Source organism: Centruroides vittatus, unplaced genomic scaffold (assembly GCF_030686945.1).
Source record: "Centruroides vittatus isolate TY-2023 unplaced genomic scaffold, ASM3068694v2 contig_1175, whole genome shotgun sequence".
Taxonomy (NCBI): Eukaryota; Metazoa; Arthropoda; class Arachnida; order Scorpiones; family Buthidae; genus Centruroides; species Centruroides vittatus.
In genome coordinates, this window is record NW_027120753.1 from 159888 (window position 1) to 178838 (window position 18951).

Here is an 18951-nt window from a genome sequence, read left to right on the forward strand (position 1 = left end):
AGCTCGCAAATCTAAAGTTGAACAATTTGCTTTCACTTAAATTAATGTTTAAAAATCTTAATTCAATAATTTATTCTTACAATAATAGACTGTCTGTGCAACGTACTCCATACTGTTTGTATTTATCTTGATGAACAATGCAAATGAATGTTAACTTTTAAATTAATTGTAGTCGCAACACATGCGCATATAAATGGCAATCGCCAAATTTTGAAAAACTTGCTGCACTTATGCAATGTCAGATTTCGTCCAATTAAACATTTTTATTCATTTGCTTATTCACAGTGTATTTTTTTTAAGTTAATAAGTATTTCATCTCAAAAAATAAAAAAATTATAATTAACATTTTTTCTTTATTTGCTAAATTTTTTTGTGTATTTATTTCTTTACATTGTAATTTTTTTAATTTAATAAATATTATTGTACTTCATAAAACAAAAAAATATAATTACTTGTTTTCTTTATTTGCCATAATATTTTTTTAGTTGAAATTTTTGTTAATTATTTATTAAAATATCTATGAAAAATTGAAAAATCCTAAAATTGTTTGCCCATGTTTATAGTCGCCCGCAGACTATATTTTACCAAAAAAATAGCCCCTAAGGGATAAAAGTTTGGCCACACCTGTATTATACTAATAAATATAATTAACTCAACAAAAGTAAAAATGCTTGCAAAAATATTTAAATAAAAAATATTAGACGACAAAAAGCTTTGGGCTTTTTCAGTATTTACAGAAAATATATCTCAAGCACTATAAAAATGAGAAGGTTTTACTTATTTAAATATTATTGCATACTTATAAGAAACTTTGGATAAAAAATTATGAAATGTAAAAAATTTTAAAAAAAATTATTTTAAAAAGTTTAAGAAATTTTAAAAGACAGAATAAAACTGAATTATAACAGAATAGATTTGCTGTCATTATTGTCATTCAGAATTGAAATAATTTTTTTTATCTCAAACAACTATAAAAAAGTAATTAGGAAAGTATTTAATAGAAAGCTATTCAAAATATATACAGACTAGCAGGTAGGCCTGGCGTTGCTCAGGCAAAAGTAATGATAGCAAAGATTAAGATTATTATGTTATAGTCTCAAAAGAAAAAGAGTAATTTCATCAACGAACTAAGTATTTCTAAAGAAAGGTCGAATTTAAAAATCGAATGTTCTAATATTGTTCGATTTTCACGTGTTCTGATTATATCGTTCGATTTTCATTGAATGTTCTAAGGAAGAAAGGTTGAGAAAAACCAAACTAATATGTTTAAATTTGAAAATCGAATATATTCTAACATATTATTATTATTATTTTTTTTTTTCCTCCAGTGCCCGTAAATCTTGTACGTCACTTTCTCTTGTTCTCCATTGTTACTTAACACTTTGGTACTTAAATTTGGTACACAGGTTACCAAATTTCAACTTTCAACTCTTAACTGTTTGGGCTCTGTGCTGATTATTATTATTATCAACTCGTCTCAATTATATATATAGATTATGACAAACTTTTAATTTAAAGTGTGCTATAAGTACTTTAATATCTTTGATTAAATCTTGAAAGTGAAAGAAAAGTAATTGCAGCATTTTCAGTTTAGATGTGTATGGTAGACAGAATGTAGGTCACATGTCTTAGATTATGAAACTTTGATTCTGATTTTGATGTGTGACATTACATATATATGGTGGACTCAAATGACAGCTAAATTGCAATTATTATATCCAAAGTTTACTATATATATAAATAACAAGGACCAACAAAATTATTTGCTATATGTGAGATCGCAGGACGCTAATTAATTAATTAATCGTAAACTTTAATGAAAGTTTTTAAATGATATTTAATAATTGATTCAAAAGAAGTGTTCGTTAAAGTAACTTCCTGGTCAATGACGTCAAATATGTCAAGAACTTTTGATTTCATCTGTTTGGATAAAAATCCCTATTGTTAGCATTAAAGAAGTATATGACTATAATCAACAGTCGATATAGAATGTTATGTAAAGGAAATAATATCAAGTCAGATTAAGACATTTTAGAAAATCATTAAATTAATAAAATGTAAAATTGAAGTATTATCAAATCAATGGAAGTAGACTTCCTCTCCATCGACAAAGTGAAGATGAATCATAGAACAAGTCTTGGCCGGCTGCAGGTTGCTAGGCCCTATAAAAGGGAGTCGTTTTAGTGCCAAAATGCGCAGTTCCTGGGAGATCAAGTCAACTCCAGAATACGCCATACTGAAATTAGGCGCAGTCCATGGAAGGATAAAGGCCATTCTTATGTGTAGATAGGCAGTGAGCCATATTTAGTTAGGTGGATCGTCAGAAGATTTATCCCTACTGAACTGACACATAATAGAAAATGTGAATAATCTGAATTCTTCATACTCTCTTAAAAGAAGAAACTTGAGGTATTATAATTGATAGATGATTGTAAACTCTCTCTCCACGCAGATAGTTTAGAGATAGCGCAAAATAGGTTATTTTTAGATTGATCATATTAGTTAAATTCCATGCAATTTATTGTAGTGTTTATTTGGAATTAATTTGTTTCATTTACTATGTATATGTTGTAATTATTCTAGTTTGTCTCAATAAATATATTCTTATTTTATTTAAAAAGTGGACTTAGAATAATTCGTTTACTGCTCACGCCATTTCACGAGTCGATTATTCACATCTGGTTATCCATGTCCTAAAACTGATAACTTGGTGTCAAGGAATCTGACGTTAAGGAGAACGTTGATTTTGCGATCATCGATCTTCGATCTTTTATTTTTAAGTCCCCCCTATCACTCGGAACCATGAGGAACCATCTCCTAAATTGGGTATGACAAATCTGAGAAACTGTTTATGACAAACAGGGTCGTGTAAGCGGTAAAGAAGATAATTTTGTATTTTCCATACCCTCGCGGGATCTCTCATATATCAAAAGTCCACTGTCCATAATACAGGGCGTAAAGTGACTGTCTTTTTAAATTCCTACTATTACTTCACACTCTCCCTTTATCTTGTTCAAATTTTCAATTGTTAATAAAATACTTTTTATTCATCCACTCAAGTTCAAATACATTTTTTTAAAACTTGTAGTGGATGACTCTTGATGTTAATACAGTTTTTTCAAATATTAATTCATTAAATAATTAAATTTAAACTGTGGCACCCATGAGCAATATGCTGATTCGGACCGATAGAGGGTGCGAGGAGAAAAAAAGCAAACTTTGTAATTATTTAATAAAAAGTAACTAAAATAAAATTTTTCTTTGTTGACCTAAGTAGGAATTGACTTTAAAAAAATTGTTTTTTATATTATTATCTTGTTTAGATTTTTTTCATAGCTCCTCTCTTTTTTAGATTTTTCTGAGGCAAACTTGTGCCTCAGAAAAAGCTAAAAAAGAGAGTTTTTTTAGCTTTTTTCACTTCCTATGTGGAATTTATTTATTTATTTTTGTAAATATGTTTAGGAGCAAAATAGCAACCAGCACACCCCCATAAGCCTTGTCGTGTGATTGTGCACCATACTTCCATCTACACTTGACAGGTATATAGACCCCGAGTGCAAGTTACTCACGTGCCGTCCTGGTGGCAAATATTTACATAATACATAGGAGTCCACTAAAGAATGCATATGCATTTTATCTGAGACAATTCAAAAACCATACCTAGTACAGTAAATTGCTTATTGTTTTTTAATTTGTATTTGAGTTATAATATTAAAAATGGAAAAAATCAAATGTAAATTGTTCTGTTTTTGGATATTCTAATACACTAGCAAAAACTCAACATGTAATGCCAAAAGTTTCATTTTCTTGTTTTCCTGCACATCCAAACCTTAAACAGAGGTACCAAATTTGGATAAATTTTGCTAAAAGACAAAAGTAAGAAATACAAAATGTATTGTTAATTTTTTAACAATTGATGCGAATAATTTTCTAAAAATATCCTTGTAAATTTAGTAAAAATGGATCACAGTGGCTACCCTCTAAATCAGCACAGATATGCAGTATGCATTTCATAGATGGGGAAAAAAGCGAAGATCCAAGATAACCAAATTATAATCCAACAATCTATCCTGAAAAAGAAGCAATGAAGAAAATTGTTGACATGAACAGTCAATGAAGAGATGTAAATGCCTAATGAACAGAAAGAACATTTCATTTGAAGAAGCAGCAGGAAACTTCGATGTAGTAATTGAAGAAAATTTTTTAGACCCTAAAGAAGAACAAAAACATGACTTTGGAACTCGGAGTCTACAAACGAATAGTTTGGAGACTTAAAAATTTTTATTTGCATGACTGGTAACAATGTATCTGAAATTCAAATTCCCCACATTAAAATGATTTCAAAAGAATGTGGAGAAAATGATAGGTCCTGTCATTTTAGTGGTGTAGCAAATTTTTATGATCATCAATTTTTAAAAAACCTAACATCAGTAGGATTTGATGTTTTCAATTTACTTTCAGACACGCTTCCAAACAGTCCTGTTAGAGTTTATGAATTGTCTCGGGAAAATAAATTACTAATTTTTCTAATGAAGTTAAAGTTGGGTTTGTGCTATTCAGCGTTAGGTGCATTGTTTGGAATTCATAGAATCACCATTAAAACTTATTTTTTATAAATTAGAAATTATTTTTATTGCAACACAAGATTGGATTATTTGGCCAACAGAAGTATCTATTAAGGCTACATTACCTCAGTCATTTAAAGAAAATCATCCTGAAACAAGAGTAATCATTGACTGTACAGAAATTAAAACTGAGAAGTCATCATCAGTTCAACATCAAGTTGCAGTTTTATTCCTACTATAAAATATTTAATTGGAATTGTCCCATCAGGACATAACTTTTCTTTCTAGTGGGTATGGAGGAAGAAGTACAGATTTGTTTATAACAAATGATTGTGGTATTCTGCAAAAACTGGAGGGGGAGATATTGTTATAGCAGATTTCAGAATCATCATCATCCAGTTTCGAATGTATGGTTCAGTACTGTTCAGAATCTCATATCCAGTTTTGAATGTATGGTTCAGTACTGTTTTCTTTAACATGGCTTTTTTTGTAAAGAACTTTTGCTACTGCTAAATGTAAGTTGTGAGCAGTGCACACTTAGCTGTTTACATTGACTAATCCTGACACTTTTTTCATCACTGCAGCTCCATCTGTGACAATTGAAATTAGGTTGTTATAATCAAATTGAATTCTTTTAATTTGACATTTAAAAGTTCAATGCATTTTTCAGCACATACAGATCCATGTGGGTGAATCAAACCTAGATTTCAAAATTTGTTACTTGCATGTAGATTAACATTCATATATCAACGCTGTTAAGTGATGTCCATTCGTCACAAGATATACTGAAAGATTCTCCTTAAACTTTTCACTCCAATGTATCTTAATAATCTCAATTTGAATTTTTATTTTGAATTCAATGATTATCTTTTTAATTGAATGAGGAAATTTAGGTAGATTTACATATTCGCTGGCAGAGAAAAGTTCATCGTAGGTCTTTCGATGTGCAAAATTTGGATAATAGCAGTCTGTCAACTGAAGCCATACGAGATAATACTGCAGGCAAAGACCCTTCAAATTCTTTCTTGAAAAATGTTACTTATTTTTTTTTTATTAGATTCACTTTGTGCACTGTTTCTGCTGCCTCCTCAGATTTTCTTTTTAATAAGTTTATATCATGACGTTGTACAAGATGACTATGCAGTCTTTTAGTACTTCCTCTGAGTGCTTTGATTGTTTTATAGCATAGTTTGCAAGCTCCGGTATCTCTTTCTCTTGTGCCATTGAAGTAATCCCATGGCAAATTTTTACTCATTACTACAATAAACGTGAAACATACTGTATAAGGGAAAATAGTACTTTTTATTTTTATTTTTATTTTTATTAATGTAGGCCTATTCTATTGTTTCTGTTTCAATTAATCTCACAATAAAGATTCTGCTTTCTGAATTTTACAAAATCTGACTCCAGAGTCACTAAAGCACACTTCAATGAACAAGAAACACACAAAGTTAGAAACAAGTTTCTAGAGTTTTGCACTTAATCCAGTTTAATTGCAATTATTGTTCCATTATGACAAACATTAATAATGTTTGTAAAGAAACTAAAAAGAATATTACTTACTATGTAAGTCATATTTTCAGTCGGCACGTATTTATGAACTATTTTAAATCAAGACTTGGTAAGAAGTTTCTTTTTGCACCTCAGCTATCTTGAAAGCAAAAACAAGACCTGTTTTTGGAGTATAATACAGGGAATCAAGTTATAACAGACTAGAAAATTCCTTTTAGTAACCTTAAATTACAAATGGAATGACCCATCACCATCTGCACTGTTTTCTCGCTATGGTATGGGATGAAAGAAAAGGGAAATCTTCCCACAGGTATTTCCAGTGAAAATTTAAAAAAAAGAAATAAATATCGGGTTAATGATGCCAAAATACCCAACTATTGCTAAAGTAGTCAAAGCATTGTTGGCTCTCAGTCACGGCAGTGCAGATGTTGAACGAGAGTTCTCCATTTCTGCATGGGTTCTGACAGAAGACAGAACTTTGTCAGAACAAATGATGAATTCATTGTTGATAGTAAAAGATGGACTCCGTGTATACAACAATAATACCTTTTTGGTGCTAATGACAAAGAAGTTACTTGGTGTAGCCTGCAATGCATATGCTACTTACAAGGTTTTTTGGACAAACAAAGTAAACTGAAAGAAGAAGAAAAGCAGAAAAAAAAGACAAGAAGGAAGGAAGAGAAAAGGAGGATAAAATAAAAGAGCTTGAACAGGAGAGAAAGAAAATTGATATTCTTGAAGCTGAGCTGAAGAAAAAAGAAGAAGAAATGCAAAGGAAAACGAGGTCTAGAATGATTGAAGAAGCCACTAATAGACTACAAAATGCTGTTGAGAAAAACAATGTTGAAGAGATACATCTTGCCCAAGGGTTATTGGAAGGTGTGAAGAAAATTCAGTGTGATGAAGAGAAAACGAAAAGTGCAGAAACTGCAGCATGACTTAAACAAAAGAAAATCATCTTCAATTACAAATTTTTTTAACAAGAAATCAAAAAATGTACCTTGAAATAAATTGCATTTGAAATTTGGCATGTTATATGGAGATGCATTCTGGTAGTTATGTTACTCTTTCATTTCTTTTGCTGTATGATGGTGGGAACTTTGTATGGGGTACATGAAAACTTAATGTGCCCAGTTTGGTTCATTTTGGCTTAAAGCAGTCTTGCTGGTCACTTTTCTGGAGTATAAACGGAGCCTAACTATTTTCATATTTAATTTTTTCAGTCAACTATTAAGTGGACTGAAAAAATTAATAATCATTTGCAATGTTATTGATACAAAATGTGTGTTTTTTTAATAATGTCTCTTTTAGTTCACTTTAACACTATTAGCTTTTTTTCAGTGTGAACTTCTGTTTTTTACTTTTTTCACTGCCATGACTGCTTTAAGCCCTGATAATACTATTATACAGTGGAACCTCGCTTAACGAGCATAATTCATTTCAGAGTCTTACTCATAATGCGAAACACTCGTTAAGCGAAACAATTTTTCCCATAGAAATTAATGTAAAATACGATAATGCATTCCATGCCAAAAAAATGCTCAAATGTTTTATGTATAACGTTTATTCAAAAAAATTGTACAATATACACAGTTAAGGAGTGTGAATCATCATAATCTTTTCTTCTAGCACGGAATGAACCATTCTGGAATGAGAATTCGATTTGCAGAAACAAAAAAAAATCAAGCTAATATGTTTGATAAACACTCCAAACGATATGCCAAATTCTTGGGTTATGTAAAGGATATAATTAAATATTAGAAATTAATTAATTTAACTAGAGGTAGGCAGTTATGTTTCCATCTTGTATTAAATTTAATAATTATAAATAGTTAATTTTTAATTCAAACATTTCTAAAATTTAATTGGAATCGGTTATTAAATTTGGCATATTGCTTGGTGTGTTTATTATATAACGGGCTATGGTTATTGATGTTTATAAGTAATATGTGTGAACACATGTTTGGAAAAATATGTGATCACAAACGACACTGAGATGCTAGTGGAACGAGTGCTAAAACAGACTGATGGAGCATGCTGCATGCACACAATTTGGGACTTCTCCTCTCCTCATCACTCGTTATGCGAAATTTCGCTCATTAAGCAAGGCAAATTTTTACAATTTGTTTTGCTCATTATGTGAAATACTCATTGTGCGAGGTGCTCGTTAAGCGAGGTTCCATCGTATATGATAACTATTTAGTAAGTGATAATGATGTAATTTTACTTTTCCAGCTGTTATAAAACAAGGGAAGGCTTTGTAATCAGTGAAATTTTGACCATTTTAGGTTTTTGCATTTCTTGATGTTTTAATAAGGTTGTCTGATTCCAAAAACATAAAAAAAGGGAGGTATAAATTTGTGTGCACGCTTTGGCCTGTATTTTGCTTTATATCTCAGGGCCCATGGACCAAAAACTTTGAAATTTGGCAGGAATGCTTCTATTTCTGGAACATTGATGCTAATACATTTTGGAGATTACAAGTCAAAGGAGAGTTTGAGGGGATAGAGGATCATAGCTAGAGCATGATCTGACTTAATGAAATTTACTTATTATTAGCATTTACAATATTTTTAAATACTCTCTCCTACCCCAAACATAAGACTTTTGCTTTTTTATAATAATTGATATTATAACAAATTATTTCTTAACCTCTCTAGTTCAGGTGCTGGGAAAGTCATGTAAGAGTCGTTGATTTTCTAAGTTGAATTGTAGTAATATTTTTCTGTCAATCCATCTATCTGTTTATTTATCTTTGTCTTCTCTATATATTTATCTTATTACTGATTTGTCTGCTTGTCAAAATGATAAACAATAATTAACAGTTTAGAATTATTTAAACAAAAATTATTTCAAAAAACTGAACAAAAGATATTCTAAAACAATGTGATATTGATATAAAATGGAGACATTATTTAATTTTATTCTGAAATAGAAATTGATGAACAAATGATACTTATAATATCAATAAATTGAAACAAACAGTAGTAAATATTTGAGAAGTAATGAAAAGATTTAAAATATAAAATTCTCAGAAAAAATTAGAGAATATTTAAAATTGCATTATTATATTTACATTTAAATATTAGGTTGTTACCAATATCTGTTTGCACTTGACTACAAACTAGTAAAACTAGCATATTGGATAATTATGTTTATAAGGAATTAAATATGTAAATTACAGAAAATTATAATAATATTTGTATCTAGTCTTACATAAATCAAATATACAGAGTGTCTCAGTTAAACGTTTCAGAACTTCTAAGAAGGGTAGGGTGCATCCCAATAATTTGGCATCATATAGCAATGCAGGGTCAGAAATGTTCCTGAAGTGGTGATGTGCACAGAAACATCATAAAAAAGAAGACTGTAATTGAATATTTGTTTTAATAATAAATGTACAAAAACAAAAGGAACATGGGTGAAAGAAAGTGTTCGAAGTTTCTTCCACTGACTGCAATGCAGATCTCACATCTACAGCGCATGGAATTCTGAACACTCTGGAATAATCCAAGCTCATCTCAAATTTGTCTGGCAGCTACTGTGATTCTTGCAACCAGCTCCTCAGCATTGTCAGTGGGGGTGTCATAAACCAGTGTTTTCATATGCTCCAGAAATAAAAATCAAGACATGATAGGTGGGGTGACCGAGCAGGCCAACGCATGGGATCACTATGTCCAATCCACTGTTGGCAAAATGTGACGTCTAGGTGGCTGAAATGGGCAGGGGCTCTGTTGTGTTGGAACCACATTATCCATTGCGTCGATGCAGAAATCTGTTCATCACCCAAAAGTTGTGGCAATACTTGCTGCAGAAAGATCAAGTAGTTACTTCCGGTTAGACAAAACAGCAACAGGTTAGGTCCGATGAAACAATCCCCACAATACTGGCCCAAACATTAATTGAAAACCGACTCTGCATGACGTCGTATTGCATGTGGGTTCTCCTCTGCTCAGAAATGGGCATTATGAGTGTTGAATATTCCATCCCTTGTGAAGGATGCCTCATGGGTAAACAGCACTTTAGCAGGGAAATGGGGATCTGTAGCACACTTTCCAAGGTACCATTGTGCAAAAGCAATATGAGGTACATAATCATCCAGTTTCAGTGCATGGCTGGGAATACGCCTTGTTGGATGTCGTTCTGAATACAAGTGCTGTGTGGCTAGCCCACTACAATCTGCTGCCCTGTACACCAAATGCATATCGGCTAACTCTGCGTTCGTATAATAAGCCATCCTATTAACTCTGCGTCCTTGTGTGAAATGACAATTCCCTGCAAGAATGCTCAAAACTTTTGCGCAACACCATCTACCATGTCAGGAAAGCATTTCCAACCCCACATTGCTATATGATTCCGAGTTGTCGGGATGCACCCTACCCCTCTTAAAAGTTCTGAAACTGAGACACCCTGTATATCCTGATACAATGATTATATTTTGATCTTCTGCTCAGACTCAGCTTCTTAATGAATACAGTAGAAACATACAATACACCTTATCGCTGAGAACAAACAATTTATTACCTAAAACTAACGTTTTCGGCCCAATTTATGGGCCATCTTCAGGTTACAGCTGTTCGATTCCGATACAAAATCGAACACATTCAAAATAAAACCAAAATAGAACATACGTTTAAATTAAACCAATAGAACAAGCATAGTACAAAATAATAAATAACAAAAATTAAAATAACACGAAAAATGTAAATGAAATTAAATAATAAATAACAAAAATTAAAATAACACGAGAAATGTAAATGAAATTAAAATACATATAAAATACTGTGACTGGCCGTCAATCTTAAGGAACCATTCGTTTTGCATTAACCCAGAAGCCTATTGAGTGACGGCAGACTCATTATCACGAGTGTTACGTCTTACTATGTATTTCCAGGATGACGGTAACACCGTCGCATCCTTATAATTTAAACATCTGCCAGCCAAACTCGCTCTGTAGATTTCACATTTCTCAGTTATGGACGACAGCGTTGGCGAGTGTACTTTTACAAGAATTTTGGCATTTTCCCATTCTACCACTGAACCATCTGCTTGCGCCATTTTGGATAACGCTGTTGTGCACCTGTTTTTTGTGACATCGTACCGATGCTCCTTTATCCTCACTCCAAGGTTTCTATTGGTGACACCTACGTAGTCCCTATCGATTCCCAACTGGTCATTTTTGTAGGGAATTGCATATACTCCCGCCTGTTCTTTAACACCAATTCTTTCTTTGTCATTTCTAATCAACCTATACACTGTGGGGGCCCTTTTGCATATTAAACTGGCGTTTTTGTGCCTCGCTATTTGCTTCATAATCGGGAAGAGACATTTATTATATGTAAACTTTGTGAAGTTACCCCCAGACTCCGGTTTCTTCTTAGAACTGCTCCTAGGCTTTATGTACGCCGCTATTAAACGTTCTATAGTTCTTGTTCCAAACCCTAACTCCTTTGCTATCTCTTTGATTCTACCCAGCTCATTCATCGTGTCCATTATATTTGAGCAATATAAAAACGCTCTTCTGATTAGGGCCCTAAATGCGGATAATTTATAAACCGTTGGGTCATTGGAACTCGCCGGAATATACATCGGATCATGTGTGGGCTTGATGTACACCTTCGTGCAATTATATTTTGTTCATAAGAAAAACTTAAATTTTCATATAATGTTGTAATAAATAAAAACTTCCTTATTTTGATTATGCTGGTATAATTGAAAAACAAAACTGATTACATTTATAACTTTCAGAATCATTTATTAATCCTAAAGTGTTTCCAGAGATGATTTTTTCAGATTTCAGATAGATTAATCAGTAATAATTATTATTATATTTAACATCAAATGAAATAATTTCTAGATAATTTTGGGCTGTAGTTTGGCTAATAACTAATAAAATGAAGTAATTTAGCCTGAAAGTATGCAGTTAGGTTGCCATTTTGCTTTAAATTTAATGATTAGAATTTAAATTAAATAATTCAGAAGATTTTGAAAACGTAACCCACATCTTCTACATGCCCTTAAGATGCAGTACCAGTTAATTAAGCTACTTGGACTTCTGTTCAGCTAGGTCTTCTGAACTGTCAACATATTACTTAAATCCATATAACCATATGGTTAATCAGAGATTCACCTATGTAATCACCAATAGTTGTTAAATACAGGGTGACAATAATTAACCCGTACAAGTTTTTTGTATCGTAAATTTATTAAAGAAATGAAAATTAGCAAAACAACAGCATATAACAGTGACAATACTTTACGTATTAATCAGATATTCAGCCAGTTTCAAAGTGGCCTCCTGTTGCTTTGATGCAGAGCCCCAAACGCGTTTTGAAATTCTCAGCGATGGGCCGCACTCTTCTGGAGACAGTTTGTCTCACTCCCAGCGCAAGGATTGCTTCAGCGACTCCAAACTTTCATGGCACTTAGAACAGGCCCTGGCCTCCAAAATGGACCACACACTGTAGTCCATTGGGTTCAGATTCGGCGAGTACGGTGGCCATTCCGCAGACGAGATGAAATCGGGAAAATGAGCCTTGCACACTCCTGAGTCTTCTTCGCCCTGTGTGTCGGCGCCGAGTCCTGCTGAAACGTCCATTTCGCACTGCCAAAATGCTGCTGAGCCCACAGAAGTACCACAGCCTCGAGAATGTCATGGTGGTACACATCTTGATTGATTTTGGCCCCTTGATCGACGAAAACAAGGGGTGTCTTGCCGCTCGCACAAATTCCGCCCCAAACCATGACTGACATTGGATTTTGTGATGTTCGATGACGGCTGAGCGTCCAGGAGCCCCCGCGGACCAGTTCCTGTCGTTTTGATGGTTGTACGGAGAAAAGCTTCTCGTCTGTGAAGAGAATGCACTCCCATTGTCGACCTGCGGCCCGACGCTTGAGTTAACGGGATCTTTGGAGTCTCACGCACTTGTTTTCATCGGTGAGGAGCTGAACCTTTTGGAACTTGTAGGGCTTGAGTACGAGTTCCTTTTTCGCCATTAACCGCACCGATTCGCGATTGATTCTGATCTCACGAGCAATTTTTCTCATGGAGACCTTCGCATGTCAGTCAACTCGCTTTGTGATGATCTTGCGGTTCCTAGACGTGTTGACAGTGCGCTTTCTTCCACGTCCGGGACGGTCACCATTGTGGCCAAGCTCCTTGAATCGCCGAACTGCATCTGAGACTGTCATTTTTGGAACACCGAGCAGACGAACAATTTCACATTGATGCTTTCCTTGCCAGAATAGCTCCAAAATTGCACAACATTTGTTCGACACCATTAAAAAAATAAAGAACTAACCCTTATTACATCGAAAGTACATCTACACGGGCAGGAAATCATGGAGAATTAAACAATAGTATGTAAATTGGTGACAGTAAAAAAGTTCAGGTGCAGCATTGCTACAAACTTTGTACGGGTTAATTATTGTCACCCTGTAATTCATGCTTCAAATGATTAAAAATCAAAAACTTTCATCTTTGTTTTAATTATATAAATATTTTTTATGACCTCGTATGTATGTCCCTATGTATAACAATTTTACAAAATCTTGGAGAACAGCATATATATTACAAGTTTATATAATAACAGATAACCCATGTACTTTAGATTGTTAGAAGAATGTGTTACTAGTCAGTCACTCAGTGATTCAAATAATTCAAAACAAAAACTTTATAATCCAGTAATTTTATATATAATGAACAAATATTTTCAGCCATATTAAATGGTTTTCTTTCAATTTCAAGAAAAAAAAAATTATTTGAAATACAAAAGCCATACTGTTTTAATGTATTTGCTCAATAACTTCTGATTTAATATGAACTAAATTCTAATATTTAAGACCTGTGAAAACCAGAACTTCCTAAGACAAACTTAAAGCTGGAAAATTGTAGTTATTTTATTGTTAGTTTCCTCAAAAATATTCTATCTTAAAATGTAATCTGTATGAGACAAACAGAATGTTCTATATAATATACCTCTGTTATTAACAGGTTATAACTAATGCAAATTAAAGATAAACACACTTAGACAAATATGAAACAAAATCTGAGATAAAAACACTAGGAATGAAATTAAATTTATTGATATTTATTTTTCTTATGACTTGATGATTTTAGGAAATGTCTAGTTAAGTAGTATTTTAATTGAAATTACCAAGTTCTTAAATTATTTTGAAAACATAAGCTATGTGATTTAAACCTATTGATATGTTGATACAAATTATAGAGCCAAATATTAAACAAAGAAGCAAAAGTTACGGTTTTGGATTAATAACAGAATTTTAATAATACATATTTTTAGTTTTAATAATTTGGCAATTATAAAATAAATAAATAAATAAATATATAACTCTTAATTAGAAAAAATAACTAATTTAAAAAAGTGTTGAAGAAGCAAAACATATGTGCATAAGAAGTCAAATGCTGTTTTATTTTGTCAATGTGCCATACTGTAAGGAATGTGAGGGTCAGGGAATTTGTAGAAAGTTGGTCAGGGGAAGTCAAGGAAATTAAAAACAAAAATTTGAGTAGAAACCCTGTATAAGTGAAATGGTGTAAAACAAGCTTTTCTAAAGCAGGGGATTGTATTTAGAATTTCTACTCAATAGAATTTTATTAGATTTGTGCTAAATTTTAGAATTTCATTTTTTATTATTTTTATTTTTTTTGAAAAATCCTATTCTCAATCAGGTTAAATGGGGTTATTTTTTAATAAAAATTATTGCGGTTTGTATTATGGTTAAACTTCTGAGATTTGTGGTACTAATATTACTATTATGCCTATTATAATTGAGGTATTTTTGTTGAAGAGTTTTTAAGTTAATCATATAGTTCTTATTAGTTGTGCAGCTGAAGAATGAAGGATGGGTCTCTTAAACTGATTTATAGTTTGTGATTATTACTAGTGCCTAAGATAAGCTCTCTCAGTTGGCTTGAATTGGCTGATTTTTTCTGTTTACTTATTTCATTTCTTGACATTTTTATTTCTTCTGTTTTGTTCTGGTTGATTCTTAGGATTGGCATATATTAAAGTTTTTTGGTTTTGAGAGTGACAATTAATTTATTTTTGTTTTGTATTCTTTAATGCCTATTGTAACTTTTTTATTATGATTGTATTATTGATTGTCTGATGGCCTAACCCAGTGCTATTCAATCTATGGGTTGTGACCCCAAATGGGGTCATGGAAAATTACCTTTGGGTTGCACTGTTAAAATGTTTGAATACCATTGGCCTAACCAATTAGAACGTATTCCTTTCTGGAGAACTTGTTTTCAAGTCTAGTTTGGATCCTTGGGAAATTTTTTAGCTGTCAGCCCATAATGATTATACCATATTTTCCGCATATAAGACGAGTTTTTAACCCAGGAAAATCTTTTCAAAAGTCGGGGGTCGTCTTATATGCCGGAAAGTGCGGTAATCTTATACGGGGAGTATATCCCAAACTCTATATTTTAACTGTAAAAGTTGGGGGTCATCTTATACGCCAGAAAGTATGGTAGTTTTTTAGTTTTGCTGATTGGTAATTGCTAAATTTTCTGGAAATGTTTTAGAGAAGAAATTTTGACTTGAATACAATACAGGATGGTTTGTTAAATGTAACAGTCATATTTTCTGTAATCAAAATAAAAATTTAAAAATAATTATATATATATATATTTTCTTCTTTTTGTTTCATTTTAGTAGCAATAAAATACAAATACATAATTTAAAAATATAAAATAAAATATGTGTTAATAAAAATGACTTAATTTATATGTCTAAATATGCATAAAAATGATTTTATACGTAGTTATACCTTTTATCTTAAGTAACAATAATAATTCTTTCAATAATTTTATTCACTTATTTTCAACTAATGTTTAAAATATTAATATTGAAATTTTTACTACTTTATTAATATTTATTGTTGAAATCATATAATTGGAAAAATGTATGAATATTATTAATAGATAATTATAAACATTTCTTGAATTTTAGATATTTGTTTGAAAATAATATAAAAATCGTAATTTGATTTTTTTTTCATTAACAGGAGGAGATTGAAGCTCAAAAAAAGGATTGGGAATTAGGAAGATTAAAAGCTCTGAAGGAAGAAGAAGAAAGACGTGCTGCAAAAATTGATGATGATGAGGAACCTCTTCTTACTTACGGGCGAGAGGATGCTTATACTCAGGTGGCTAAAACAAACAAATCTCTAAAAGGGAGGGGCACTAAATGTTTGGGTAAAAGAAATAGAGGGGGGAGTTGTGAATCAGGAAATAGTACACTTAACACAAAAACACCACAACGCAGAAGTAAACGCATTATCATCAAGAGGGAATTCAAAGATAATAGTGAAATGGAAGATAAAGGCAAAATGTTCAGAAAGACCAAAAAAGTAGTTAATCATGTAGATGAAAAATTATTGACAAAGACTAATTCAAAAGTGAATTGTTATCCTTTGACGACAACAACAATCACCACCTCAAATGGACCTAATAAATCTTATGATAGTAATGAGTGTAAAAATAAAATTTCCCATAATATATTATCAGGAGTTGGTAGTAAAATAAAAAATTCTGCTACTGTACCACTTCCATTCTCTAATCCTAATTTAGTTATTCGCACTCGACGAGCTTCGGCCAGACAAGCTGAGGCCGAAAAATTAAAACAAGAATCTGATGTTGAAATTGATGTCGTGACTGTTAACTCCAGTGAATTAAGTTTTGGACATTTGGGAACAAATAAGTATATTTCTTTAAAACAGTCTTCTCCTAATTCCAGAATTTCTCCAGAAAAACATGTAAAAAAGTCAAAATTTAGTTCCTTAAAGCAAAGCCAAGAAAGTTCGGGAGAAGAACAAAATGGCGTCTGATTATTGCCTTAAGTTTACATTTAATATCTAAAACTAGCTTTATTTTATACATTTTATGTATATAAATGATCAATACAGGCAGATTACAGATTCTGCCATTGGAGGCCAAAGTTGTGTAAAGAAAGAATGTGTGTTTTTCAACTGCCTTGTCTATAGTGGGTGCTTGATACTGATTGGAAAGTATGTTGTACAAAATATACTAGATGGTCATAGTTGTCATCAGTTCTAAGTTGCACCAAGCACACAAACAGTCTGGAACTGGTTGTAATTTTTAAAACACCACTTGATGTTAAAACAATGTTAAATTTTGTGATAATCTAGTATCTCTATGTACATTGCATTTTGGGCAGCCAACTAGCCATATGATGAAATGGCTTTATTTACATATGCAGTTTGATTATAACAGCATATGTATATCACTCTTGTATGAATGGATGTTAGTCTTAGCTATTAGCATTATTTATGGTGTTGTAAACCCCAGATGTGTTCCAATAATAAAGAATGTTCCCAAGAATCTTGCTTTTTGTGTCTCATTTTTCTTGGTCAAAGTTAGTTGGTGTTCTGGATGGCATATGCTTTTCAGCTAATGGCTTCCATAAGTCAGGTTTTGGTGTCAATCCACAAGCTATAATCTCCTGTAAAATGATGGGATCTTGCTCAAAATATGCATATTTCTTTTGGTAGACATTTTTTCTCATTCTGCATTATTTGGATTGTGGAAAGACAGTGGCCATATATTAATATAATTTGGATGAAATAAATATTTGTGGCCTCTCTTTTTGGCACCAAAACTTGATATTAATATGCAGTGCCATTCTGCTCCAGCATTTGTTCTACCAAGAGAAATGGGATGCATTTTAGAGCAAGATAGTTATTCATTTCCCATTATAATTTTAAAACAAATATTTTTAATAACTTAGAAAATTTTTTAGTTAATTATAAACATTATCATGAAAACATATAATGAAAATTGATGAAGCTGTTTCACCTATTCAATAATTTAATTATTGAAATGATTAAATTAATGAATTAATTTTTTTTTTTTACAATAATCAGTCAAATGATGATGATAATTTGGATGTTATATTATCTTGTAGAATTAAGTTTACAAAATTATATATATATTTATTTATTTAGTTATTTATTAGAATGGATAATTTATTAGTGGCTTAATCATAGATATTGAAAAATTCAGATAGTAAATAAAACAATAATTCTTCTGAAATACATTTTTAATTAATAGATACAATATTTTATATGAAATATACACCATTAAATATATTCTAAATTTCTTATACTGGCCATTTCATGTAATGGTATATGCTAATTATGTTTCTAATGAAAAAGTAATAATGGTAATGTTTGCCAAAGTGAAATGTTTTTATAAGATCATACATCAAAATAGTTTTTTCCCTCCTTGTCACTACATTTTCAGTTTAAAAAATTTAGTGAATTTATAAATTATCTTGAAACTTTAAAATGTTGATAAATTTTATTTTATTTTAAGAATATTCCTATTGAAAAACAACAAAATTCTGTTATAAAGACCTCTAAAAGTTTTATAGAAAATGATTAATTTTTAATTTTATTTAATATATAGAAATATTTCATTACCATTGTTAAGATTATTATATTAATCAGTCAGAGAGGAAAAAAGATTGTTGATATTTATAATCATTTGTTACCTGATGTCAATAAAAAGAATCTACATATGATGAATTAAACAATAAAACTTTTAATAAACATATAATTTTAAATTCTTAATAAATTGATTTACTGATAATTTACTACATGCAAATTCTGTATCAGTTAAATTTTTATAAGGAGATTGCTGAAAACAAGAACTACTGGATTTAATTTAAATAGATAATACTAATTTTCCGATTTTATCCTTTGGTATTTTGTTGCTAGAGAATTTTTAATTTGGAAACAGATACTTCTTGATTTCCATAAATTAAAATTTTTGAATATTATTTAAACATAATTAGGATGGTTTCAAAATAAAAATATTCATACT

General features: G+C 31.3%; 1 protein-coding gene across 2 annotated transcripts in view; it reads left to right on the plus strand.

Moving 5' to 3' along the window:
* Nucleotides 1-18951, plus strand: part of dom (domino) — a 179706-nt gene that overhangs the window by 103035 nt on the left and 57720 nt on the right. For both annotated transcript variants that reach the window (XM_067279421.1, XM_067279424.1), the window contains exon 32: nt 16113-16253. In XM_067279421.1, coding sequence (XP_067135522.1) covers nt 16113-16253 — 141 coding nt within the window. The remainder of the gene's footprint in view (nt 1-16112; nt 16254-18951) is intronic.